This window comes from Rhamphochromis sp. 'chilingali', assembly GCF_963969265.1.
Source record: "Rhamphochromis sp. 'chilingali' genome assembly, chromosome: 2".
Taxonomy (NCBI): domain Eukaryota; kingdom Metazoa; phylum Chordata; class Actinopteri; order Cichliformes; family Cichlidae; genus Rhamphochromis; species Rhamphochromis sp. 'chilingali'.
The window spans coordinates 64,675,971-64,703,263 of NC_137930.1; the positions used below are offsets into that span (position 1 = coordinate 64,675,971).

The following is a 27,293-nucleotide window of genomic DNA, read 5'->3' on the forward strand; positions in this document are numbered from 1 at the left end:
ATTTTTGCTTAGTCATGCTCTCACTATATTCATAAATATCATCACTTTGTCCCTATGTTCTCTTTCTAGTTTACCTTCAAAAGTAATACCTGCTGCTCTTTCTCTTTTTCAGGGTCCAACAAGAAAAGAAATCATCTAAACCAGAAGGTTAAGCAACCAGATTATAAAGTAGCCTACGTTCAGCTGGTGAGAAAACATAAACACACACACTTATCCTTCTACTCCTATCTCTTCTGGTTAGTGTGTAGTGTAGCTATAGCTCACAGACTCCTACCCAGTACACAGTGCAAGGCAGAGACCTCACCACAATAACGCTCTCTTTTTTTTCTTGGACGGCCAGCTGTGTGTGTGTGTGTGCGCGCTCGTGTGTGTGTGTGTGTTTCTTACTGTGGGGGCATTTTGGGGGCATTGAACTTTAATCTTTTTTTCTTGTGGGCTTTTTTTAAGGGAAGAACTGGGGTTGGTTGAGATGGGTATGTTGCATTGTCCTGCAGTTGGCTTTGAAGGCTACATCCTTAATTCACTCTTCCTTATACACATGCTTGAGAAGTACAGTTTCTTTACCTGACATTCTTCCTTTGTTCTTGAGAATAAACCACGCGCATCATATTGTCTCATATCTATAATTTGAATCTTTTTCCTGTGTACCTCACCAGGGCTTTGCCATATCCTACTGTACATGGTAATCCTGGAATAAATGTTTACGTGATTGAAATAAGTGTAATTTAAATTATAAAGCTACACCATGAACCGTGAAGAGCGCGCAAAACAGAGCAAGGCCAGATATGTCTGAGAGCGAGAGCAGCATGTCATTTTTTTGAAGAAAATTTACTACCTGAAAGGAGAGATACTTCAGGAGTATGGAAGCCATTTGGCCGCAAGAGGTCAAGCCTCAATCAAAGCAAGGGGCTTTGCAAAATATGCAAGAAAACTGTAGAAATAACAAACTTATAATAATTTTTGAGGCAGAAGCACACCATTGAGTAGATGAAGCTATGATGGCATGTGAGGGGGAGATACTAGCAGCTGGTGAAGTAAACAAATGAGTCAACCGAGCATCAGGGGAACACTCGCTGATTGTGCTCCATGTGACAGGAAGAGCAGACGGTGGATGAAAATTACTGATGCAGTTGGTGCATCAGGTGGACAAGGAGGGATTTAAGCAGCTGGGCAAAAAGCTTGACCCAAGTGGCAACATTTTAGTTAGGAAATAATTTTTAATTTCCGTTTTATTATGTGATAATGTTGTGCAGTTTCTTGAAGAGTTACAAGATGAAGTTACTTTAGTTATTGTTAGACTAAAATGTTAAGCCATCATGTTATACGTTTATTTGCAATGTCCAATGAAAAAAAACGATCTATGCTACTTTTGTGCTTGCTTTTGATTTGTGCTTTGTCATGTTATCAATGATGGTAGCTCATTCCAAAAGGATGGATTGCAAGTTGTTATCGCAGATTAAATTTACGGTATTATCACAAACATCCTTGAACAGCTACATCAGCTACAGCTCCCACCCGTACGGCTCACACGCTCGGGCAGCCTTCTTGAAAAATGGGTTGGGGTAAAAGTTAAGCGCAAGACAGTCTCTTTGGTTTCATATGAGACTTTTTACAACAAATATTGAGATATGGTTGGATGGAGCAGTCATGTTCACTTAGAAAGCTGTTGCCTCCAGACCTTTACGTGAGTATTCTTGATCATTTCACTAAAGCTTAAAGTCTGTTAGTATTTGTACATCCCTCACCCACCACTTGCAAAATAAAACATCACTAAAGTCACCTTATTAATGGCCCTTTGATCTGTATGAAAAGCAAGTTTTGTGCAATTTTTGTTTTGTGACTGCTGTTTTGATCTTGCCCAGGTAAATCAACACTGGGGTAGACACTTGTATATACTGCACCGCCCACCCGACCGGGTGCCATCAATCTTGAAATGGATGAATAATGAAAACTGTCTAAACATGACAAAAGAGGATGAAAAAGAGGATACATAATTGAAGCAGCCATGAATCTTTTAAAGGGGAGACTTCCTCTTGTCTAACACTAAGGCAGTGGCTTGTGATTTTGTCTGTGGCAGGAATTCCCAGCACAGTTAGTAGTGACGCTTCTGTCTCACCAGACATGCACCACCATTGTAGGTAGGAGGATGCAGAACACTGCGCACACTTGGGTACACACACCTGTGACATGTGCATCATTCATGCATAATGAGCCCTAGAGGATAGATGTTTTTCTTTGAGTGTCATTTGCTCCCTAGTCACATTCATGTTGCAGGTTTGTCAAGTCGTGCACACTTAACTGCATGCAGAAATGAAGATTTGCTGTCTCTTTGCTGCTAAATGGCTAGATATAAAAACCAAAACCCTGTCTAAATTCTCTGGCTGATTTTTGTAAAAAACATGCTTTCTCCTCACCCTTTCCTATAGTACTTAACTTTCTTAAGTATACACGTACGCACACGTTCACACACTCTCAAACACAAAGGCCCAGAAAACTCTTGTTTCTTTTGCAGCAGTTGGTAGAAAACAAGATTGTGCCTAATTGACTCCACATGTGGAAGAGTTTTCTGTGGGTAGATGCTCACACTGTGGTACCCCCGTTCTACTACCCTCATCCTTGTCTCCCCCCTCCTCCCCCTGCACATCAGCTAATATTGCAGCAGTAATACGTTTGCCCCCTCTCTCATTCCTTACTCTAGGTTTGTGGTTGAGGGGAGGCCTCCCGTTTTGCAGGGTTCCGTGACGGCCATTTTCCTTAGGCTTAGGGGGCACCCCAGTACTGGGGGGGGGCTGTTTCTGCATGTGTGAAATGTGCATTGTGTGTGGGAAAGTGTGTACAAGTATGAGGGGCTTTAAGGGTGAGCTAGGGAGGTGACCAAGGCCATGATGGAGCCGTGCCAGAACAGGGAGGTCCAGAGACTGGGCAGAGCAATCAGGGGGAGGGGAAAGAGGCTCTATGTGTGTGAAACTGGGTGGTGGGTGCTGGTGGTGAGGTGACAAAAACAGCGGTACAAATCTTCAGTAAATCAGATTGCTTTTAAGCCTGACTGGCTTTCAGTGGGACTAATGTGTTTAAAATCAGACTGCTTTTATGCACCACTTGGCCCAGTTGAAGGCTAACTCAAGCCGATGTGCTCAGGGTAGGGCTGGGCGATATGGCCTAAAATCCATATCACGGTATAATTTGAAGCATGTGTGGTAATGATATATATCGCGATATATTCTTTTCTTCTGTATAACGTATTTTACACACTATAAGGCACACTTAAAATTCTTTAATTTTCTCAAAAATCGACAGTGTGCCTTATGTATGAATTCTGGTTGTGCTTACTGACCTCGAACCGATTTTATGTAGTACACGGCGCGCAGAAATCTGTCAAAAATGTTTTAGTACGACTTTGGTAAGCTATGAAAGCACACCGCTTGATGGATTGCCGGAGCATTACAGCTGCCGCAGTCAGGAGCCTCGCGGAGTAAAATGAGTCCAAAACTCTGTCTGCTTCAGGTCCCAAAGTCAAACAAACACTGCGGCATCACTGAGAGTTAAAAACTGTCTAAATTCTTTCATCTTTAATAAAATGATCAGTGTTGCTGCTTTACCAGGTGTAACAATTAAGTTTAACATCCAGGCATCCATGAAAACAGAATTTATTAAATTCAACGGAGTTAGAAGTTAGCAGGAAGTTAGCTCGCTAATTTTCACCTAAACATGATATAGCATGTTCTGACTGAGAGATTTCTGAAAAAAATACAAACGTACAGCTCTGCTATCACTTCCAACATAAACGAAGAGAGAAAACTAAACAGCAGTGACGTTTGCAGGGTTACTGAAGTTGGACTTGCTTGTATATAATGATGTCCTACGTGATTGCTATCAAAACAGCTATGTTAGCATAAGATTAGCGCAGTGAAGCTGAAGGATGAACGCTAACTTTTTCCACTCGATGAAATTTAACGTGAGGTTTCTGGTGGTTAGGGACAAATGCAATTGCATTGCATTAACATGAAACTTGTTCTTTGAAATTTTGCATTTCACTTGTCCATTTAGAAAATTCACTGTAACCATTTTAATAGTTCATCTGTGCTGTTATTTTCCAGCCTAGATTGTATTCTGTAAAATGTTTCTTAGAGATTTATTTAGACATTTAGTTTCGGGGTGTTTAGTGATTTAGTGATGAATGCTGTCATTTTTTTGATTTGCATTTGCCTTCCTAACTCCTATTCATCTTTCCACTGGATTGTAAATCACTTTGTGAAGTTTCTTAAAATAAGTCATCTGTAGCTAAAGCATTGGTCATGATTTGGATATTACAGTGATAGTTTACAGGTACCTGTTAAGAATTACTGGTACAGATGCTATAAATGATGTGTTAACAGTTGTCTGTAATAGTGTCAATGTCAATTTATGGATAATTATGGGGGTGGAAATGAAAACATGCAGATTGATTGAGATTTATAAAAAAACAGATGTAGATTTTATTGAGTGTTTTCAATAACAACACCATATTAACAAACATATTTTTTGTCTCTGAGTCAGATTACAATCCTCAAAGTTGGTATTTAGTTAACATTATAGTGACATTTATAGTGTTTTGGTGAATAACTCTTTAAGTCACTTACTTGTCATACAAGATGCATCTTGCCAGCTTTTTAGGAAATGTTATTCTCTCTTCAATTTGTACTGAGTGGTTGTAAATTTAGTTGTTTTCACACAAAATCTTCAGATGGTTTCGGGGAAATAACACTTGACCTTTCTTACAAGTGATACACAGCAGGAAGTACTCTGCTACGTGGCTGCACAGTAGTGCCTGGAAAAAAATGCAACTGAGGCTAAATGTTGAAATTGCTGTTGAAATTCTTGAGAGAACTGTTTTAGTTCTTTAGCTTTTCTCTGCATTGCTTCACTCTTCCTGGATGCCAAAGGCAGAGGTTAACAAGAAATGCAAGTACAAATTATTATATTTCACTTACATGAGTCATGTATAATGCTTACAGAGATTTGGGAGAAAAAAAATTAATTAATTTTTATGTTCATAGTTGTTTGATTGCATCTCTTATACAGGAGAGGAAATAATTCTTTGATCCCATGCTGAATTTTGAAGTTTGCTCACTTACAAAGAAATTAACAGTCTTGAATTTTTATGGTAGTTTCTTTTTAATTGAGATATATATATATATATATATATATATATATATATATATATATATATATATATATATATATTAGGCGTGCAACGATACACAAAATTCACGGTTCGGTTCGATACTTTGGTGTCACGGTTCGATATCTTTTCGATACAAAAAAAATGTTCATGCCTTTTTAGTTTGTCATTTATTAAAATTATAAATATATTTTTTAACTCAAAAATACAGTTTTTAAATTTAATGTTGCTGAAAAAAGTAATAAAAAATAAATCTATCTGATCGAGAAATCACTCATCTTTGGAAAAGAGAGTTTATTACAGAGAAATGTCACTTTCCAAAATAAAAGCTATACTATACCCTTCTTCTGGGCTATATTCTCAGCAGCATATTAAACACATAAGGAGAATCATGGGCTAACGGCTGTCTAAATGACTCGGGTAAAGTTTGTAGCATGCGTGCTTGTTGTTTTTGTCTGCTTCCACTTTGCACTAGGATGCTGTCGGAGTAAATGTGCAGTCATATTCATTGTGTTCCCACTAGTGCTTTCAGGTTAATCTCGTTGAAATGACGTTAACGCCACAACACGGCAAATCTCCGTTAACGAGCTACCGCGGATCGCCCCGTGCGTGGGGCTGGATGGTGTCAACACGTTAACGAGCTAACTGCGCTAACACACTAGCTCCCACCAATGTAATTGAGCATTGCATGGCACATCCAACATACTGTTTTACTTTAGTCCATGACGCGCTTACCTTCAGGGTCATACGTCACATGAAAATCAAAATAGTTCCAAACGCCAGATCTGAATTAGGGTGGGGGAGGTTCAGTTTGCCATGTTGCAACAAGAGCTTAACTTCTGTCTCGCCAGCTTGCCCTGCGCTCAGTGAATCTGCGTTTCACTACTCCGCCTAGGCTGCACTGTCGAGCGCAGATCCACTGAGCGCTCAACACAGACAGCATCGTCAGAATGGAAAGTTGATGAACAATACAAAAGTTTTAATTTATTTTGAGATATATATATATATATATATATATATATATATATATATATATATTAGGGGTGCAACGATACACAAAATTCACGGTTCGGTTCGGTTCGATACTTTGGTGTCACGGTTCGATATTTTTTCGATACAAAAAAATGTTCATGCATTTTTAATTTGTCGTTTATTAAAATTATAAATATATATTTTAACTCAAAAGTATAGTTTTTAAATTTAACCCTAACCCTTGTGCGTGTTTTTTATTTTGACAGCGAATGCGCACCTGCGGACCACTTATGTGCAGCCCTGGTTATTTAGCTCGTCATATTGCAGCCACAGAAATTATTTTGTCCATGAAACCATAAAGCTGCACTTTCTTTTTTCCTTATAGTCTGATTTGTCATAACTTTTCCGTTTTGTGGTAAGCTTTTCTTTGGCTGTCACTTCTTCACCCTGACCTGTCTTATTTGGCTCAGCAGAACTGAAATGCTTTTACACACGCACTCACATAAGCTCAGCGATTCTCTGCGCGATCAACCTCTCACATGTTTAAGCTGCGGGAGATTTCACTTGTCATGTTTGCATAGTAAGCTAACGATTAATAAGACGATGTCAGAGGAATTGGTGCACAAATTATCATCACTCACAGATCACTGCTGTCGCTCTCTATACACAGTTCGCACGATTGCAAAGTGAAAGCAAAAAAACAAGCGCAAATTCAAACGCGACTTCAATATGTCACATATTGACAGTGGCTCACCGATGCCAATGACATAATTACCCAGCTACATTTCTGAAAGAATGCAAAAGCATTGACATATATTTTTCGTACAATAGCCCGACGGGCAGGGAAGAGATAGATTTTGGTAGCCCGACTGAAAAAATCTCTAGCCCCGGGACGTCGGGCTAGCGATTTTGCGAGCCCTGTATCTGATTGAGGAATCACTCATCTTTGGAAAAGAGAGTTTATTACAGAGAAATGGCTCTTTCCAAAATAAAAGCTATACTATCCGCTTCTTCTGGGCTATATTCTCAGCAGCATAAGGAGAATCATGTGCTAACAGCTGTCTAAATGACTCGGCTAAAGTTAGTAGCATGCTTGTTGTTTTTGTCTTTGCACTAGGATGATGTCGGCGTAAATGTGCAGTCATATTCGTTGTGTTCCCACTAGTGCTTTCAGGTTGATCTCGTTGAAATGACCTTAACGCCACAACACGGCAAAACTCCGTTAACAAGCTACCGCCGATCGCTCCGTGCATGGGGCTAGACGGCCAACACGTTAACGAGCTAACTGCGCTAACACACTAGTTCACACCAATGTAATTGAGCATTGCATGGCACATCCAACATACTGTTTTACTTTAGTCCATGACTCGCTTACCTTCAGGGTCATACGTCACATGAAAACCAAAATAATTCCAAACGCCAGATCTGAATGAGGTTCAATTTGCCTGTTGCAAGGAGAGCTTAACTTCTGTCTTGCTAGCTTGCCCTGCGCTCTTCCTTCTGACTATGCTGTCTGTGTTGAGCGCTCAGCTGGACAGTGCAGCCTAGGCGGAGTAGTCGAACACAGATTCACTGAGCGCTCAACACAGACAGCATCGTCAGAAGGAAAATTGATAAAATAAATTACAAATGTTGTATTGTTCGATACATATGCGTACCGAACCGAAAGCACTGTATCGAACGGTTCAATATCGATACGAATATCGTTGCACCCCTAATATAAATATATATATATATATATATATATATATATATATATATATATATATATATATATATATATATATATATATATATATATATATATGGAGAGAGAGAGAGAGAGAGAGATCTCAAAGAGCTGTCAAGGATGTCAGCAGGAGTGCCCCCCCCCCGAAATAAAAACATTTACTTTTTATTTCAGCATGTGCAATTTCTGGCATTTGTTGGTCCCATCATTACTCCCTACCCAGCACTGCCCCCACCCCCAATATGGCCACCCCTGTGAAAAAATTCTGGAGGCACCTCTGGCTACAAGATCAACAGCAAGAGGCTTTGTGAGAACGACCATTAATTGCGCTTGATCATGCCTGGTGGGGTGAGAATCAGGGCCGGCCCGTAGCATAGGCCGTATAGGCAAATGCTAAGGGCGCCGTCCATCAGGGGGCGCCACGCCAGTGCCACAAATGTTGAAAAAAAAAAAAAGTTGGTACTATTATTTCTAAATACAAAAAATAATCCCACGTTAATTAAAATGCAAAGTAAAGCTTATTTAATAGAAATATTATTTGTTACAACATTACACTACACTGCTGATGTAGGGGGGGCGCCACCTAAAATCTTGCCTAGGGCGCCAGATTGGTTAGGGCCGTTTCTGGTGAGAATGATTACAGGAAGGTACGGATCAGCTCAACACTGCACAGAAAGAATTATTAAATGAACTGAAGGCAGTTGGGACCACAGTCTCTAAGAACACCATTTCTTAGCACACTATGTCATAATGGTTTGAAGAATTGCATCACCCACAGTGTCCTCCTGCTCAAGAAGGCACATGTACAGGCCCATCTTAAGTTTGCCAGGGAACATCTAAATTATTTACAGAAGGCTTAGGGGAAAGTAATGTGGTCAGATGTAACCAAAATCAAGCTGTCTGGCATCAACTTGACCTGCTGTGTTTGGAGAAAGAGAAATGCTGAGTATGACGCAAAGAAGACCATCCCTACAATCAAGCACGGACATGGAAACATTATGCTTTGGGTTGTTTTCCTGTTAAGTGTACACTGCACTGAGGGCTCAATGGAAGGGGCATGTACCATAAAATTGTGGATGAGTACTTCCTCTCAGCCAGAACACGGAAGTGAGATTGCGGATGGGTCTTCCAGCATGACAATGACCCAAAGCAATATTGCTAAGAGAACAAAGGAGTGGCTAAAGAAAATGCACATTAAGGTCATGGAGTGGTCTAGCCAGTCTCTGCTGTTTTCCAGTCATTGTAACCTGATAGAATCAAAGATGGCATATCCATGTGCATTAACAGTCATCCAGACTCACTGGCAGGATCTAAGTGTTGATGTAAGTTCATGTTTTTGTTGGGTATGATTGTGCAAATCCCACTCAAGCTCAGAGTTTTATCTGTAGACAAAAGCTCACTTCATACAGTCAGAGATGGTCTGCATAAGGCTGAGAGTAGTGAAAGTAGGTGATGAGCAAAAACTTTGCAGCAGAAGGGAGAGCAGGAACACAGATGGTACAAGGTATTCTCACGATGCCGGCCTTTAGTCGTCATGAAATGAGCAGCTTGTTTTGTTTACACATAAGCCAGTGATTTCACTGTTAGCATAGTAGTGTCAGTGTAATTTTCCATCTGAAAGATTCACTTACACACATGCACATTTTTGTAAAAGTTAAAGGCAGATATCTTTAACCCATACAGTCATCTCATTTAACAGGTGAAAGGTCTCTACTATTGTTTATGTGGCTGCTGGCCAAGATCTCTTTAAAGTAGTAAATAAGCTGTCAAAGTTTCTCTCCTTGGCCCCAGTCGCTGACAGCATTGGAGCAAACCAAAACACTGTCCTGACCCGACGACCACAGAACAAAACAAGATACGGGGTTGGACCAGCACTTGTAGAGTAAGTGGTAGCTTCCTTGAAATCGAAATTGCTCATTTCCCATGTTTCTTTCAGTCGCTTTCTCCACCCCGCTCAATCCACATGGAAGGCATCTCTCAAAGTGAAAAAGCGCAGGGAGAGACACAAACAAACTGAGTTAGACTGAGTAGCAACTATGGAGGAGTTGTGACACAGCTGGAAAAAAAGGAACAAGAAGAGAAGAGGAAAAACAGCTGTATTCAGAGCGATTATGTGAAGGAAGCTATGGCCAAGTATGGCTCTCTTCTCTGTTTGACTGACACTAGATGGCAACGTTTTGCTGTATAGCTTCTCTTACTAGTCTCCCTTTTTTCTTGTATCTGTTATTGACTCCTTGTTGCTTAATAATAGACACAGTATGGTTGTGCATATATGTGCAACTGTGTGTATCTGGCTAGGATAAAGGGTGGTGATGGAGGGGGGGTACAGGATGGGTTGCTGCAAACCCCTCTGACCCCCAGCCCCTCCCCTCCTGTTCTCCACTCTGAGTGAAGCCCTGTTCTATGGGACTGGAGGTGCTGAATCAGGCAGTGAAGCTGAGGGAAATCTTGCTTATCTGTGTGGAATTTTATTATTTTCAACTATTTGGATCATGATAGCTCCCATTCACCTTCCCTCCCTCTTCCTCCTTTTCACCTTGTCACGCAAACACAGGCTTTCCTCACACAGCCTTGCCCGTCTGCCGCTTTGCTTCCTTCCCTTCTCTGTACGGCCTCACCCTTGCTTATCACGCCAATTAACATTTTTAACTTCTGCACTTTTCCCTCCCGAGGCGGTCTCATCTTCCCCTTTGGGTGGGATGATTTATCAAAAATGCAATTTCAATTCAGTTTATACCTCTAGTAATTCTTGTGAGAATTTTCTCCTTTATGATAGGCCATGGAGCACAGAAGTTAAATTTAAACGCATACCGAGGCCTTAGGTGCTATACTGAATCATGGTTTCTTACCAAATATTCAATTTAAAGAATTGTATTTTATTTATTTTTTTAATGGGCTATTCATTTTTTCACCTTTCTGAGGAGAGTTGACCATTAATTCTCCGATTGACAGCTGAAATAAGAAACCGGATTTGTCCAAGGATTTGTCCACACTTATTTAGAATGGCATTGAGGGTTTAAATTAAAAGCTCACAGTGAGTCATATACAGTGCCACTAGGACTTTTGTCATATTCCTACATATGAAGCACAGATCTGCGCAATTATTCAAAACATAAAGGAATCGACCGTCTGAAAGATTGAATCGAGAATGTCAGATATATCTAATATTTTTAGTGTATCGCAAGAGTGCACTGAGCTATAACAGAGGCTTTTTTTTAAGTCTTTATAATAATTAAAAACAAACGCGATAAATTAATTTTCAATTTATCTACAGTCTTGCATCCTTGCGTGTGCATAACTGTATCTATCAGCATTGTAGGCACATAAATCATCTAAAGGAAGGCATAAGCTTATCCACTAATTAGTGTGTTTACATATATATGTGTGCACAGACATGTGTGTATGCTGGTGGTGAGCATTATGAAAGCAGAAGCTTTTCTTGGCAATCAGGCTTCTCTTTAAGGCCCCCCCATCTCCCTGTATGTCTTGATTTGGAAAATTCTACCCCTAAGCAAAATCTTGTGCGAGAGTGTGTGGCTGTGTGTGTGTGTGTGTGCAGGTTTCATAAGAGCTCAGTAGAGAGAGAACATGAATTATAGAGAGCAGAGCAGGGTCTAGGAATCTCACACGCAAACCTTTTCTTTTTTACTTTTTAATTTTATTGACCGTAGTGGAGGCTCTTAGTTGTGCCTTCACATGTTTGACTCTTATGTCCAATTCATTTTAGATGCTTTAAGTGTTAATGCAGTGACTGTGCTGTAGATGGATTTGCATAGGGCAGGTTTAATTATTATCACGAAAACACAATGGAAACTCTCAAAAGCACAGTGCTATAGTAATTTGGTGTGACAAACAAATCTCACAACAAATCAACGGCTCACTTGAACTATATGAATAGTCTTCAGGGCTCTTACAGCCTCTCTGTCTCCTGTCTTTTCTTTTGTTGTTTTCTATTTACTTTTGCTTTATCTCTCTCTGCAGCATCTTCTCTCCTCACCCTCATTTCCTTCCACATTCTCTCCAGTTTCCCCTTATTTAGATAGCCATGGCAACACAGACATACACACTGACCCATACACAAGCGCGCATGCTCGTAACCTTTTCTTGATTACCCCTGACCTCTAGACCTGTAATGACACAGCTGCCACTTTGATCAGCCAATCAGCACGCGGCGCCACCCGTGTTCTCAGCGGTGCTGCCACCGGCTTGATAACATGTTCTGATAGGCCTGTGCTGATGTATTTCCTGTTTTGGTATGCTTCTTCATTTTTTTTTTTTTCTCCACCAGCTGGTCCCCACATTCCTCAGAGTGAGGGAGGGGGGCAGGGGCAACGCCGGGATGTTTATGTTCATGTGCATGTAGGGGTGAGTGTGTTGTTTTTTGTGCAAGGGTCTAGCTGTGTTTGTGTTTGGTAGCCTAGATAGTTTGGTCTAGGGCTGGGAGGGTGTGGGGTAGGTGGAAGGGATGCTTGAGAAGGGGTGTGTGTGTGTGGTGGGGTTGTTTACAAGTATTGGCAATCGAAATGGGGTACATTGTAGGGGGTTGTGGGGGTGACTGACATACATGCAGGGGATAATGATGGTGAACAGCTGTTTATGCATATGCTTCTGCGTGTCTGTAATGGGGAACAGTAGAGATAGGCAAACTTTAGGCGTAATATGGCTTTAAGGTATGATGGAGGATGGTGGAAAAACTGAAGAAATCGAACTCAGTTAGTTGTTGGTCATTATTGTTAATAATGGACAGATATATTTGTGTGTGTGTGTGTGTGTGTGTGTGTGTGTGAGCGCACGGTTGTTGCTGCTACTTCTGCTATTATCATCTGAGTGTCCAGTTTGAGATCAGATTGATGTGAACGTCTTTGTGGGTGGCTGGATGTGTATTTAGGTAGTGATGATATTTTCCTGAGAGCTCTGTTACCAGGCTCCAATGTCTCCAGTAGCAGGCTGGGAGCAGACATGCCCAGGCATGAAACCTATCATGCATGCGCACGTGCACACATGCACTTTCTCACTCACGCCCTCCATTTGTCTCTGGGCAGAAGTATGTGCTTATGTATTACTGGATGTCCTACACTAGTATGTCAGAGGGTTTCAGCGATAAATCTTAAAGTATTTTCAGTTGGACACTAGAGGCGATGTTCACCAACGTTCTTTACTCCTGGTCCACAAAGTCAAGTATACACAAGGGTTTTAGATCTCTTCTTATCCAACAAATGAATTTGACATTTTCTGTATGGTTGAATTAAATGGTAAATGGCCTGTATTTATATAGCGCCTACATTGTAGCCACAGCCACCCTGGGGCACACTGACTTTAACAGTCTTGCATCCTTGCGTGTGCATAACTGTATCTGTCAGCATTGTAGGCAGTAGAGGTAGGACATAATATTAGTAGGACTGACAATGAGGCACGCAAGGACATATACTACTGCTTGCCAAAGCTGACCAAGTTATTTGGCCATTACAGGGCTGTGGAGGAGATGTTATTGTAATTGGAGGGAGGCTGAGGGTCATAACCCTAAATTAAGCCATAGCAAAGTACTCTTGGTTTCTACACTTCATCTGTTTTTTAACTTAATTTTGTTTGTATGTTTTCACACAAAATCATTTTAATTTCGCTGTCTTTCCTGGGTGCTATTTAATTTGTCTTTTAATACGTACTTCTTTTACATCCCCACTCTCCTTACTTAATATTACTGTTCCTGGAACTGTTCATTGCCAAGACATTTGGACAGAAGAGTGTGTATGTGCGCGCGTGTGTGTGCGCACGTGTGTGTCAATGAGATAAAGTGAGAGTGAATGTGTGGCACACCCAGGAGCCAGGCAGCAGGAGCCATTTACAATCATCTGGCTACATCTCTTCTCCTGCCCTGTTCCATTGCCTTTCCTGCCTCGCCTAGTTTGCTTTGACCATTTACTCTCTGTAATTGCAGATGAAAATGCACTGTTCATCTTGTGTTTTATACATGAACTGTGGAATTATGTCCGAAATGTTTGAAGTTGCCATTTCTTACATGTAGAAGAAATATACCAGTAGAACTGTGATATTCTTGATACCCAAATTGATACCATGATGGTGGCAGACTGTTTATTTGGAATGATAACATTATATTTTCACAAGTTAAAGACACAGAAAATGTTAGGGTGGTTGCAGAATATCTCATTAACATTGCCACAACGTCTAAAGTATCTATTTTTACATTAGCTGTTGCAAACATTTTATCTCTTAGAGCATAGCTGATTTCACAATGACAGTGCCAATTGTCGAAAAAAAAAAAAAAAAAAAAAGTCATGTCACCATAACCCAAAATATGCCTTTATTGCACTAGTTGTATTTACCATGTGTAGTTTTTCACCTGTGGTATTAAAGAAAACAACAACAAGAGAGAGACAACATTTTTTTGGCGATTTTGGTATTGAAAGGTATTGTAACTAGTACTTCAGGTGATTTCCCCTGTTCATCTTAGTAGAAATGCTTTTTATGCTAATGATGCTGCCTTGGACGTTGCACTAAAACACTAACAGTTGAACCATTTAAACCATACTGTGCACGTGGGAAAACATACTTAGATAACACATTGACCTACTATAGACCGACCTACTGTATTTAGGCACAGCCAAACACAAAGAAAATATTTGCAACACTATAGATGTCTTGAAGGCTTTCCAAGTTGGTGTCATTACTGTTGGTCTATTACAAATGAGTTTCGTTTTAAGTGTGTGGGTTTTTTTTTGTTTGTTTGGTTTTTACAACCTGACAGTGTTGTTCTTTTATATAAAACAATAGGAAAAGTATGAAGCGTTATTATGAGAAGGGCTATGTCAAATCATATCATCTGCGATCATCCATCCATCGTCTTCCGCTTATCAAGTTCAGGGTCGCAGGGCAGCTAGAACCTATACCAGCTACCACACGGCGAAAATTGGTACACCCAGGACAGGTTGCCAGTCTTTCGCAGAGCTAATGCATAGACAGACACGGGCAATCTAGAATCTCTAATTAACCTAAGCTGAGAGTACCTGGAAAGAACCCATACATGCATGGGGAGGCGCCGGACACATTCAAACCCTGGACCTTCTTAATGTGAGGCAACAGTGATAACCACCATGCTACCATATCTATGATAGCACAGAATGTAAATTCCAGGTACCGTAATTGTCGGGCTATAAGCCGCTACTTTTTGCACAAGCTTTGAACCCTGCGGCTTTTAGTCAGGTGCGGCTTTTCTATGGATTGTCCATGATTTTTGTCATATCGTAAGACGATTTGTTTTGTTTGTTCCGCTGTTGTACGGCACTACGTTGCCTGGCGGAAGGGCATGTGATCAGACACACAGTATCGGGGTTCAAGAGTGGTATGTTTGTCACATGTCCATCCGCCAGGCAACATAGTGCTGTACAAGTAGCGCGAAAAACAAACTTCAAAGTAGCGCTATGCGTTCAGCGGGAGTCGTGGATGACGAGCGGCGATAAACTTGCGAAAAGCAAGTTATACTCAACTCCACCGGTGGAATCTGACAGCGTGGAAAAGTCCATGATCACCACATTTTAGCTTGTGCGGCTAATATTCAGGTGCGCTTTGTAGTCCGGGAAATACGGTATTTACATTCCCAAGGACACATGTCCAGGCATGTCTAAAAGCAAGAGCCATGTGATGGCCTCAAATGACCATTTGGCAAAAATGGACCTATTTCAACTCCCTCTAACAAAGCAGAGTACTTTTCAAAAAGCTGGAAACAACAAAGCACTTGAGGTAAAAAATAAAAAATAAAAACCCCACCAATGACTTCAACCAGGCTTCAAAGGAGGAGATTCTAACAGCTGGTGATCTGCAACCCAAATGTAAACAGATGACTCCACCGAGCATTGCTAGCTGCACTCCATATGACAGGAAGAGCAAATGGTGCATGTTATTCATTACTGATGCAATGACTTTAAGCAGCTGGTTGAAAAGTCTTACCAAAGATACAACTTCACAAGTAGAAAATATTTTTTCCGTTTCATTATTTGATGATATCAAGAAATCATTAAACAGCAGTCATGGTATACCTTTACTTTTAGGTGGTTAACACTGTGGCAGTGGATATGTCACTAATACTGCAGTATAATGCTTCTGCTGGTATCTCATTTCAATAGTGACAGTATTGTTTGTTTTTTCCATAGTCAGAAATTAAACTATAATTATTATCAATTATAAGTAAATTTTCCTCATTGTGATATGATTTTTACTTAGTCTAAATTTTGTTTAAAAGCCCCTTTTCACTTGTATTTATGAAGTGGGAATTATATCGGCTGTATTTAAGATGAAAGAAAACAGGCTCACAACTCTTAAATTCCACCTTAAAAATCACTGTCAGCCTGTTTGGATAGTGTCTCTTAAACACCTTCTGCGCACATGTACACACACAACTATTAGAGATGTCTGTCCTTTGCTACAGTTTACCTCATCATGGTATGTGGTTTACCTCACATCACCACTAGGGCTGCCACGATTTGTCGACTAGTCACGATTACGTCGACTATCAAAATCGTCGACGACTGATTTAATAGTCGACGCGTCGTTTGAAACTTTGTACGATCACAAAAGACGCAGGAATAAGTGGCAGGTTTTAAGAGTGTAATAACGGACTGAAACAGAAGATGGCAGCATTGCATGTACAAGGATGTCAGCTACCGTTAAACCCCGAAGAAGAAGAAGAAGAAGAAGAAGAAGCAGCTGTGTCCCAGAATTCATAGCGCGGCCCAGCACAGTTTCCAACAATGGCGGCAGCTAGTTAGTTTTAATGTTACTCTTATTATTCTTTCTGGGTCACAAAATAAACGTTTAACATATTTTCAGGCGAGAATGTAGCTGTGTAAACCTCAAATATCGGCTCAGTTTATCAGGACACCACATATTTTCAAAAGCGCTCCGACGTTTTCGGAGACATCTGTTACCCACTAGCTCGTTAGCGAGCCGGGGGCTAGGCTCACTAGCGCCCTGAGAACACCGGACTCCCCGCAAATCGTTTTCAAACCCACCGCCGTCTTTCGCTACTCAGGTTAAATATATATGAGTCACTTAGATAACTTAAAATGTTATTGTTTGGCTTTTTTTTTTGTATTTTATTTGTTCCTGAGTAAATCAGTTTGTCTGAGATTAAAGTTATAGTTTTTACACAGCTGAATAAACGTCAAGCAGACAGCTGATTATCAGAAGTGTGAGATGCTCCAGAATATACTCCAGTGTCCTGTTATATTTTAGATAGCAAGGAGTTTATTAAACTTCACCGAAACAATCTGCAAATTTCATTAAAATTTAATAAACTATCATCTTGTCTTTATTTTTAGTTAGCACAGACCTTAAACACTTAAAGCTGTAAGCTAATGATAGTTATATAAGAGCAGATGCTGCTGGTGCAATAAGCTGTAGTTTTACGTCTAATGGATGATGATCTGATTAGTCGACTAATCGCAAAAATAATCGGTGACTAGTCGACTATCAAAATAATCGTTTGTGGCAGCCCTAATCACCACATTGTTTTCTAGCCACATAAGCCACTGCCTCTCACCGTGTTGTCAGCACCTCTCCGCCTCTTCATGGCCCAGATTTCTCTCTCACTTTATTAGCATCTGTCTACATGTGTTTGATTTTTGATTAGCTCAATATCAACAAGCTGCAACATTAAATTGCATCTGTGGTACATGGCAACATAAAAGCGACATGCCCTGGTCTAGGGTTTCTCAGCATTGTAATTAGATGATCCGTGTTATTCTTTTCACTTGTAAGTGATTTTGTAGCTTATCGGTTTATCTTTGTGTCCCCTATCAAATGAGGGGATTGTTTTTCTGGCAGTGTATAAGAGCTGGCGTTAATGGCTCAGTTTTGATTTTCAGACCATTTAAAGCCCTCTGAGGCTGTATAACCACCTGAAGAACTCCTTTTTCTTTAACTCGGTCAAGTGTGGTCATCCAAGAAGTTGGTGTACTTGACCCCCACCTCGCAGTCACAACTTATTTAGCTCCATAATAACTCTTGGTGCTTGATGTTTTGAGAGAGCACAAAAGAAATGCTGATCTCAGGCTGTAAAAGAGTGGTTAGAAGGTCTTTTCACATGGATTTTATTGAGATTATCTGAATGGAAGTCACTATTTGACCTGGAGAGTAGTTTTACAGCTGTTAAACAGTCTTTAAAGTAATAAAATGTTGCTCCATGCTTCTTTCATTTCAGAGGACATAAAATGTGATATGAAAAAGGCTATTTTGTGGATTTGTGATATTGGAAAATGAAATCAAACTTACCTCAATGGAGTTTAGTAATCAAACCTCTTTTTTATTATTATTATTATTATTATTAGTCTTGGAATAGTTCTTATTCTATCCTTAGCAGTCAGCGGGATCTAGATCTTAATATATCATCTTTCACATCATGAAGTCTGGTCACAGTCCAGAGAAGCAGGTTGAATTAGCCTTCGCTGCCTTCAGTGTGCGACTGTGCCATAATGTTCTATTCAGCTCCAGGCTGGTAAAGTGGCACTTTACTGACCTGGCACTTTCCTGTTTTCATCAGACACTTGAACATATCCACCCAGAGCAACTGTGACTTTCATATTTTATAGTTAAATATAACAGCCATCGTTTTTTCTTGAATTAATTTTAGTTTTTTTCTCCCCCTCTTCTTACAGGACACTTACTCCAACTGTTTTAATAATGCACCCATAAGGAGTCAATTTTAAAAACAAAAAAAATTCTTAGAGCTGTTTTTAAGCTATGACTGCATGCTCAGTTTGTCATAGATCAGTGGGAAAGGTCGATCGAACTGAATAATTGTCCTTTATGAGCTTCTTTTTGTCTCTCGCCTAGTCTTCTGTTTTCCCATCTCTGGGGTCAGCAAAGAGGGTTACTTAGGTCGTGTGCATGACTTTGTGTATGTGTACGAGCACACATATGGATTCAACAAACTCAGGTTTCAGATGGGGTCATTTCACTCGAGTACAGTGTTGCCTGGGAGGCTTACACGAACTACATGCAAGCAGTTCAGTTCCTCCTCAATGTAGCGGTTAAGAAAACATGTTCACACCAGTTGTTTTCCTAATTTGACAGCTGCCCCCACCAACTGGTTAAATCTCTGACAGTGGTCCCGAAATGTGACACTGGCCAGACTGACAGTCTAAATGCACATTTCCTGGGGCAAAACAAGGCACTGAATTAGAGCTTAATAAAGAAGTATACATGTACCTACAGATGGGAAAAGTGAAACGGTGTGGTAATGAGTCAATGACAACATTTACCCCCCCACCACCCATTTCTTTCTTTTCCCCATTGAGAGGAAAACTGTGTTGTAATGGATTGTTCATGTGCGTAAGAGGAGTATGTTTACATTGCATGGCAGTACGGGATCGCTTCCCAATATTCCTGGATGGCAGCTTGAGTCAACTGGGAGCACGTTGAAGATGGCAAAGATGTAGGGAGAGGGAAAATACGCCTCCTTCAGTTTGTCATCTAGGAACAAAACGAGTACCAGAAATAAAAGCCTTAGAGGAACAAATGTGGAAGAGAAATACACATAATAATATTGCCTCTTTCTCCACTTTTGTCCTTTTTGGCCAGGACTGGGTCATCACCATAAATCACTCAATATGCAGTCATACACACACTCCCTCTCTCACTCAGATACACAGAAAGTCAGACAGACACCCAGGACAGATCATTGTAGCTCAGCGCCAGGAGATGGATGAGACTGGGGTTTGCCTCTGCTGTGGTGCGATGTATACATTTCAAACAAAAGTATGAATCCTCTCTGCCAACACTTTCTCTCACTGCGAAAATGTGTCCAGCAGACGGTTGACATACATGCACGCACACACTCAGGGCGCGGCCTGCTGCCAACAATAAGACTTGTTTAACGAGTCTCAGCTCTTTGTTGATTTCAGTCTTGCTGCTTTGTTGTTTTTGTGAATCGCGCTCTCCGAGGCTGGTATTAATCTTCACTGTCTGTATACATAAGGTACCCAGAACTGCTCTGTATAACTGGGAATTGTCATGCGACAATGTTTGGTTCAGGTCGGGTGAAGTCTTGTTTCATTCACTGCTTCATTGTTCATGTTGTTGTGAGCTCTTGTGTTTATAGGACTGGGGTAGACCCCTTCCTTCGTCACCTCCTACTTTCATCTTTTTCCTGTCACGTTTACTTCCTCGCATACTCTAGCCCCATTTTTCTCCCTTTGACCTCCTTTCTCCTTCTCTTACTCCTGGCCTCATCCAGTGTTTGCGTTCTGGATTCTGGATTCCTCGATGGCAGTGTGCGAGAGTGCAGCGAGACACTGAAGACCTTGGCGTTTTCCAGGTGTTTCTCTGGTGTTTGGCAGTTCTCTGCCTGTGCCTGACTTATTTTGCACAGTCATCTCTTACTGTTATACTGCACTCACTAGAAAACCTCCTGTAGTTTGAAATTGAAACAGAAGAACAGGGTAGCTTTTGACTGAAGGTTGTGCATGTTTTTCTCCAGGCACTCCTCAAATCTGGTATCAGAATTCAGACCCAACTGGCCACATGTTGAGAGTAACATGAATTCAGGCCTGTGTGAAGTATCCTACCAAAATAGCAGTTTCCATAATGTGTTTTGGATAGTTGGATGGAGTTACTCAGGCTTTTCCAAATACCATTTTCTGGGGTTTGGTGCCTGAGTGTTAATCAAAAACAGGGGTAATGACTTGGGCAAGACACGCCAGAATTTAATCTTGTGACACTGACAAAATTACCATATACACAAAGAAAGACCACAGCTGTGCTTTTGCTGTTTCAGCTGTAACTCTACACATAACACAATCACTGCAAACTCAAGATGCAGGAATTTGAACAAATTTGGTAATTTTTTATGTCCAGTGTTCTGCAGTTGAAATCGTTTTTGATTTACTAGTCTGACTCATTAAAACAATTCATTTAATACAGAATTGTTGGTACCGCTTTACTTTTTGTTGCGTTAAGCATCATAAGTTTGTATCTATTATTGTACGATCTACTGTACATTATAAAGCACCTTGAGGCGACTGTTATTGTGATTTGGCACTATCTAAATAAAATTGAATTGAATTAAGCAGTGTAAGGAGTTGTACACGGACACTTGGAAATCCAGGGTTTTGTCAGGTAATGCCACGGAGAACTCCACAGGTTCCCAAAGTGTGGGGCCCGCCCCCTAGGGGGGGCGCAGAACCATTGCTGGGGGGCACATATGAAAAGAAAAAAAAAAGAATGCTTGGACACTGCTAGCATAATTGACAGGTTTTTGGCGGGATTCCCACACAAACGCAAAGCAGGAGATGAAGCATCGCCAAATATGTTTCCAAACCAACTTCCTTCCAAGCCAAAGACTATAAAATATGGTGAAGCATATCTTCCCTTTGGCTTCACCTGCACAAGTGCCGAGGTAGGTCTCTGCGACAGAATTACTTTCCCCTGCAGATAGAGACAAAATACTGTTAATCTATCTGCCATTATAGAAATTCATCTCATGTAATGTTGATCCAACATGGCGGCGCGTGCACACGCAGCGGCTTCTCTCTCTCCCAAACAAACTACTTTTTCGTGTTTTTCGTCCTGTAAGTTGCAGTGTTTTTGTAAGTCTTTGTCGCGTCTATCTGTGTGCAAGCGAGGATATGCCCGAACACTTCTTCTCGACATCGGCAGAAACAAACTTTTTAAGTTAAACTCTGTGGACACCGAGAAGCTGAAAGATCTGGGTCTGCTCCGAAGGCCTACTCAATCACCGACCCCCACTCCCGCACTTCGCCCACAATGGATGCGCCTCAAGCGGTGTGAGAGGAAGCAGAAGAGGGGTAAGCGCGGTGGCATCCGAGCTAGGCTAGCGGCTAGCCCACACAAACCCGCCATCCCCTCTATCGTTCTGGCCAACGTACGCTCGCTAGAAAATAAACTGGACGACATCCGACTGCTACGTTCATCTCAAAGGAATGTAAAGGACTGCTGTGCTTTTGTGTTCACGGAAACATGGCTCAGCGACAGTGTCCCGGACCGCGCCATTCAGCTCGACCAGCTAACATGCTACCGTGCTGACAGAGTCATCGTCGCGGGAGGTAAGACCCGCGGGGGAGGACTTTGTGTTTACATCAATGATGCCTGGTGTCGCGATGCTGTTGCGGTTTGCAAACACTGCTCACCAGTGCTGGAGTTAATGGTTATTAAGTGCCGGCCATTCTATCTACCGAGGGAATATACAGCCATACTCCTGTGCGCTGTGTACATCCCTCCCTCCTCCAATGTCAACAACAGGAATGAGGCACTGAATGAACTGTACCAGCACATCAGTGAGCAGCAGACAGCCCATCCTGATGCTTTTCTCATCCTGGCTGGGGATTTCAATCATGCAGACTTAAAGTGCGTGTTTCCAAAAATACAACAACACATAGACTTTCCAACAAGGGGAAATAACACACTGGACTTTGTTTACACCACCCAGAGAGGAGCTTACAAAGCTTTTCCCCTCCCCTACCTCGGCGCCTCAGACCATATCACTGTCATGCTAATGCCTGCTTACAGACCGCTCGTTAAAGTGACCAAACCGGTTCGTAAGCGGATACAAGTGTGGCCAGAGGGGTCTTCAGAGGCTCTACAGGACTGCTTTAATACTACAGACTGGAACATGTTTAAGCAGGCTGCCACCTATAACAACACCACTGACCTCCAGGAGTACGCAGAGACTGTTACTGCCTACATCAACAAGTGTATTGAGGATGTAACAGTCACGAAAACCATAACTGTCCGGGCCAATCAAAAACCATGGATGACAGGAGAGGTCTACAGGCTGCTGTAAGCTCGGAATGTTGCCTTCAGAGATGGAGACGAGGCAAGCCTGAGGACAGCTAGGGCCAACCTTTCCCGTGGCATCAGAGAGGCTAAGAGACAGTACTCCAGGAAAATATCTCATCACTTCAAAGACAGCAGAGACTCACGGAGCCTGTGGCGGGGCATTCAGACCATCACAGATTACAAGCCCCCACCACAGACCTGTGATAGCACTATCCCCCTGCTGAACGAGCTGAACACTTTCTTTGCTCGCTTTGAAGTCCAAAGCAGCACCACTGCACAGAAGACCCCACCCCCTCCTGGTGACCAGGTGATGACTCTGTCACCGGACAGCGTGAGGAGATCCCTCAGCAGGATCAATGCACGTAAAGCTCCGGGTCCTGACAACATTCCTGGTCGTGTACTGAGAGACTGTGTGCAGTGGAACTCACTGATGTCTTCACAGACATCTTCAACATATCACTCATCCAGGCTGTCGTCCCCACATGTTTTAAAGCCACCACAATCATTCCGGTTCCAAAAAAGTCATCTCCCTCCTGCTTTAATGACTACCGTCCTGTGGCACTTACTCCCATCCTGATGAAGTGCTTCGAACGACTAGTCATGCAACACATCAAGACTGTCCTGCCCCCCTCCCTGGATCCCTTCCAGTTTGCGTATCGGCCCAACCGCTCAACCGATGATGCCATCTCCACTGCACTCCACTCGGCACTCACACACCTGGACAAAAAAGACTCATATGTTCGAATGCTGTTCATAGATTTCAGTTCAGCATTCAACACTATAATCCCCCAACAGCTCATTCAAAAACTGGTCCAGCTGGGGCTCAACACCTCACTGTGCAACTGGCTGTTGGATTTCCTCACCGGAAGACCTCAAGCAGTACGGGTCGGCAGTAATACATCCAGCACCATCATTTTAAACACAGGGGCCCCGCAGGGATGTGTGCTGAGCCCCCTCCTCTTCACTCTGCTGACCCATGACTGCACTCCATCATACAGCTCCAACCTCTTCATCAAGTTTGCGGACGACACAACGGTGGTGGGTCTCATTAGCAACAGGGATGAGACCGACTACAGAAGTGAGGTGAGACGCCTGGCCACGTGGTGTGCTGACAACAATCTCTCTCTGAATGTGGAGAAGACGAAGGAGATTGTTGTGGACTTCAGGAGAATGCACACCCAACATGCTCCTCTGACCATTGACGGAGCGTCTGTGGAGAGAGTGAGCAGCACCAAGTTCTTGGGTGTGCACATCACAGAGGATCTCTCCTGGACGTACAACACCACAGCACTGGCCAAGAAATCACAGCAGCGTCTCTTCTTTCTCCGCAAACTAAGAAGAGCAGGAGCACCAGCCCCCATCATGTACACTTTCTACAGAGGCACCATCGAGAGCATCCTGTCGAGCTGCATCACTGTGTGGTTTGGAGCCTGCAATGCGTCCTGTCATAGAACCCTCCAACGCATAGTGAGAGCTGCAGAGAGGATCATTGGTGTCTCTCTCCCCTCCCTCCAGGACATTTACAGCACCCGTCTCACTAAAAAAGCCCTTTGCATAGCGGCTGATCCCACGCACCCAATGCAAAGCTTCTTCAAGCTGCTGCCGTCGGGGAGGAGACTGCGGAGTCTCCAGGCCAGGACCAGCAGGCTGAAGGACAGCTTCATCCATCAGGCTGTCAGGAAGCTTAACTCCCTCCCGATTCTGCCCCCTCTCCCCTCTCTCCTCCACGGTCTCACTGAACTCTGTCACACACACACAAACACACACACTCTCTGACTCACTCACTGGCCTGCACCAGTTACCAGTCACTTTGTGGAGCATTGGACTGCCATTACCTCATAAGACTTTGTTGTTACACTTTCTCTTACCGTACATTACTAAATCTCCATTTGCACTATTTGCCTATTTGCACTACTCTGCCTGGTTTACACTCAATGTCACTTACCCATTATATTGTATATTGTATAGCTTTCTTGTTATATGTAAAATTGTATTTATTTAAATTTTTACTTTTTAATTATTTTACTTGCATTTTTAATCACTTTTATATTTAAATATATTTAAATGTTCATTTGCTATTTATCTAGGGATTGAGAGTAACGCAATTTCTATTCTCTGTATGTCCTGTACATGTGGCAGAATCGACAAATAAAGTTGACTTTGACTTTGACTTTGACAATAACGTGGCGCACAGCGTGACGTGAAAAAAGGCACATAGCTTTGACGTTGCGTGACGAACTCTGTATTCCTCGTCCACACGTAAACGCAAATACGGAGTTTTAAAAAATCCTCCCTTTTCGGTGTTTCGAAACGCCGTTTATGTGTGGATGAAAGGCCCAAACGCATAGAAACAGTTGCATTTTCAAATATACCCGCGTAGGTGTGGACGTAGCGTAAAAGAGTTAGTAGTTTATTTCATTGCTACCTGTAAATTTATTGCAGTTTATTCATGTAGTTGTCTACTAAATGTTTGAGGTGTGAAATAAACCACAATAGAGTTTGAAAACAAAATATGGGTGTGTGTGTGTGGTTGGAGGATGTGTTTGTGCGGTTGGGGGGGTGCGAAGATTTTTCTTGTAAAACAGAAGGGGGGCCTAACGAAAAAAGTTTGGGAACCACTGATACAGTCCAAGTCGAGTGCAGCAGAACAAAGACCATTGTGGAGGGTCTATTCTCATGTCCAACAGTATTATGAACTAATAAACTTACTGGAGCTTGTACTTGGTAAGCTTGTTGTTTGTTGCTAGTTTTTCACACCACTGTGCAGACTCTGAGATCTATCAGCAGTTACCAGTTGCTGGACTATGTCAAATTTTAGCATATTGCCCAAAATGCTATAGGCTGTCCTTATTCGCAGCTATTTTTACAGTAGACACAGTCTGATTCATTCTGCATCTTTAGCTTCATGTTGCCTCTCCCTCTGGGAATTAAACTATGCTTTGCAGTAGGGCTGCTCGATTATGGCAAAAATGATAATCACGATTATTTTCACTGAAATTGAGATCACGATTATTTGACGATATTTATTTAACCCTTTAAGATCTACCATAGAACCAAGTCCGCCAGAGCTTATAATATTTTTTTTACATGCTGTAGTGCCATTTGTGGGAGCATTTCAAGTTGCTATACATCAATACAACTGTTATAGCCCATATTTTAAAAATGTGTATGTATTAAGTCCATAGTAACTACATTAATTGCAAAAAAGTGCAATAAACTACAAAAAAATTGAAAATCGTTTTTGTTTTTTTTACATATATTTCTACTTGGAGAAATTTAAGAGGCTTATCCCTCAAAACTTTAAATACAAAAAAGTTGCAAAAAATAGTTTACAACAACAGGAAATTTATTTTGAGTGTCTTCATAGTTTTATTTTTGGAGATACAGCAATTTTTATATACTGCAGGAAAAACAAAAAATAATCCTATGATGCAAATTTGCAAAGCATGTGCATCAAAATAAACTATTTCCAGCAGTGCAATTCGAGTTCTAAGGCCTACAAGTAAAAAACTACATTTTCCGCGAAAATGACGTCACTTGCGATAGTTCGCGTTGACGTCTTTTTCAATGTGGGAAGTGTTAAGAACAGCTGATCGGATCGGCAAAGCGTGTTTCTGGAATATTATGTTTTTGTTCCTGCAAGCGCTTTTTATGCAATTTTTGCAAAGCTATATGTGGAAGGAAACCGTGACCTAGGACAAGCTGATGGCATAAGATGTAAGTACAACTCCTCTGGTTTCATATGGAAAAAAATTTATTGTGCTAGCTTAGCGGTTCATGCTGCTCTGACCGGCTTTAAAGGGTTAACAATAACAATGTATTGAATAATGACTTTAAAAAATAATATAAAATAGTGTGCAAATACTGATAACAGTGCAAATGTTTGCAATAAAAGAAATAAATGAAAAATGTAAACTTTGCAGTGTTGCTCTGTGGTGCAGCTACGACACCATAGCAAAGTTTACACACTGTGTCTACTTGATCCACGTCTGACTCCGCGAAGCCATAATGTTTCCACACCACTGAAGTTTTTTTTTTTTTTTTTTACCTCTCTTTTCAACCAACGGCAGTCCACTCCTCTCCAAATAACTTCTGCTTAGCTTTCCGAGCTTCCCTCGGGTCCTCTTAATTGTTGTGACACGTGTTCGAAATGCAGAGCAGTGCGCTTGATTTGCCACACGGAGCAGCGCGAGAGTAAAGCATGAGGGAGGGGCTAATAATCGGCTCAGTCATTTTTAATGATCGTTGAAAGCCCAGATCGTAATCGTGATTAAAATTCGATTAATTGAGCAGCCCTACTTTGCAGCAATTATATGCATGTTTCTCTTGGTATTTTGGGGGTTGGAGACAGACAAAGTAACATTCACATCAGAGCCAGACCATTCCTTAACGCCTACACACTGACCCCATACAGAATGTTTCACATATTTAGTTGATTGACAATTGTGTTCATTGAAACAATTTATTTTTATTGTAGCAGGCCTCTACACATAATAATTGATCAATCAGAGTCATTTAAGTGGATTTTATTATGAAGAGGAAGCTGATAGTGTAAACTACAGTTTTAATGATCCTTATTTTCATTCTTTTGGAAACCCCAAACAGCATATCATAAAGATACAT

The 27,293-nt window shown here is 41.5% G+C and overlaps 1 protein-coding gene across 1 annotated transcript in view; it reads left to right on the top strand.

The window, feature by feature from the left end:
• The window catches only part of mrpl23 (mitochondrial ribosomal protein L23), a 55,561-nt gene that overhangs the window by 23,256 nt on the left and 5,012 nt on the right, over positions 1 to 27,293 (top strand). Inside the window, exon 4 of the mRNA XM_080871253.1 lies at positions 113 to 186. Coding sequence (XP_080727379.1) covers positions 113 to 186 — 74 coding nt within the window. The remainder of the gene's footprint in view (positions 1 to 112; positions 187 to 27,293) is intronic.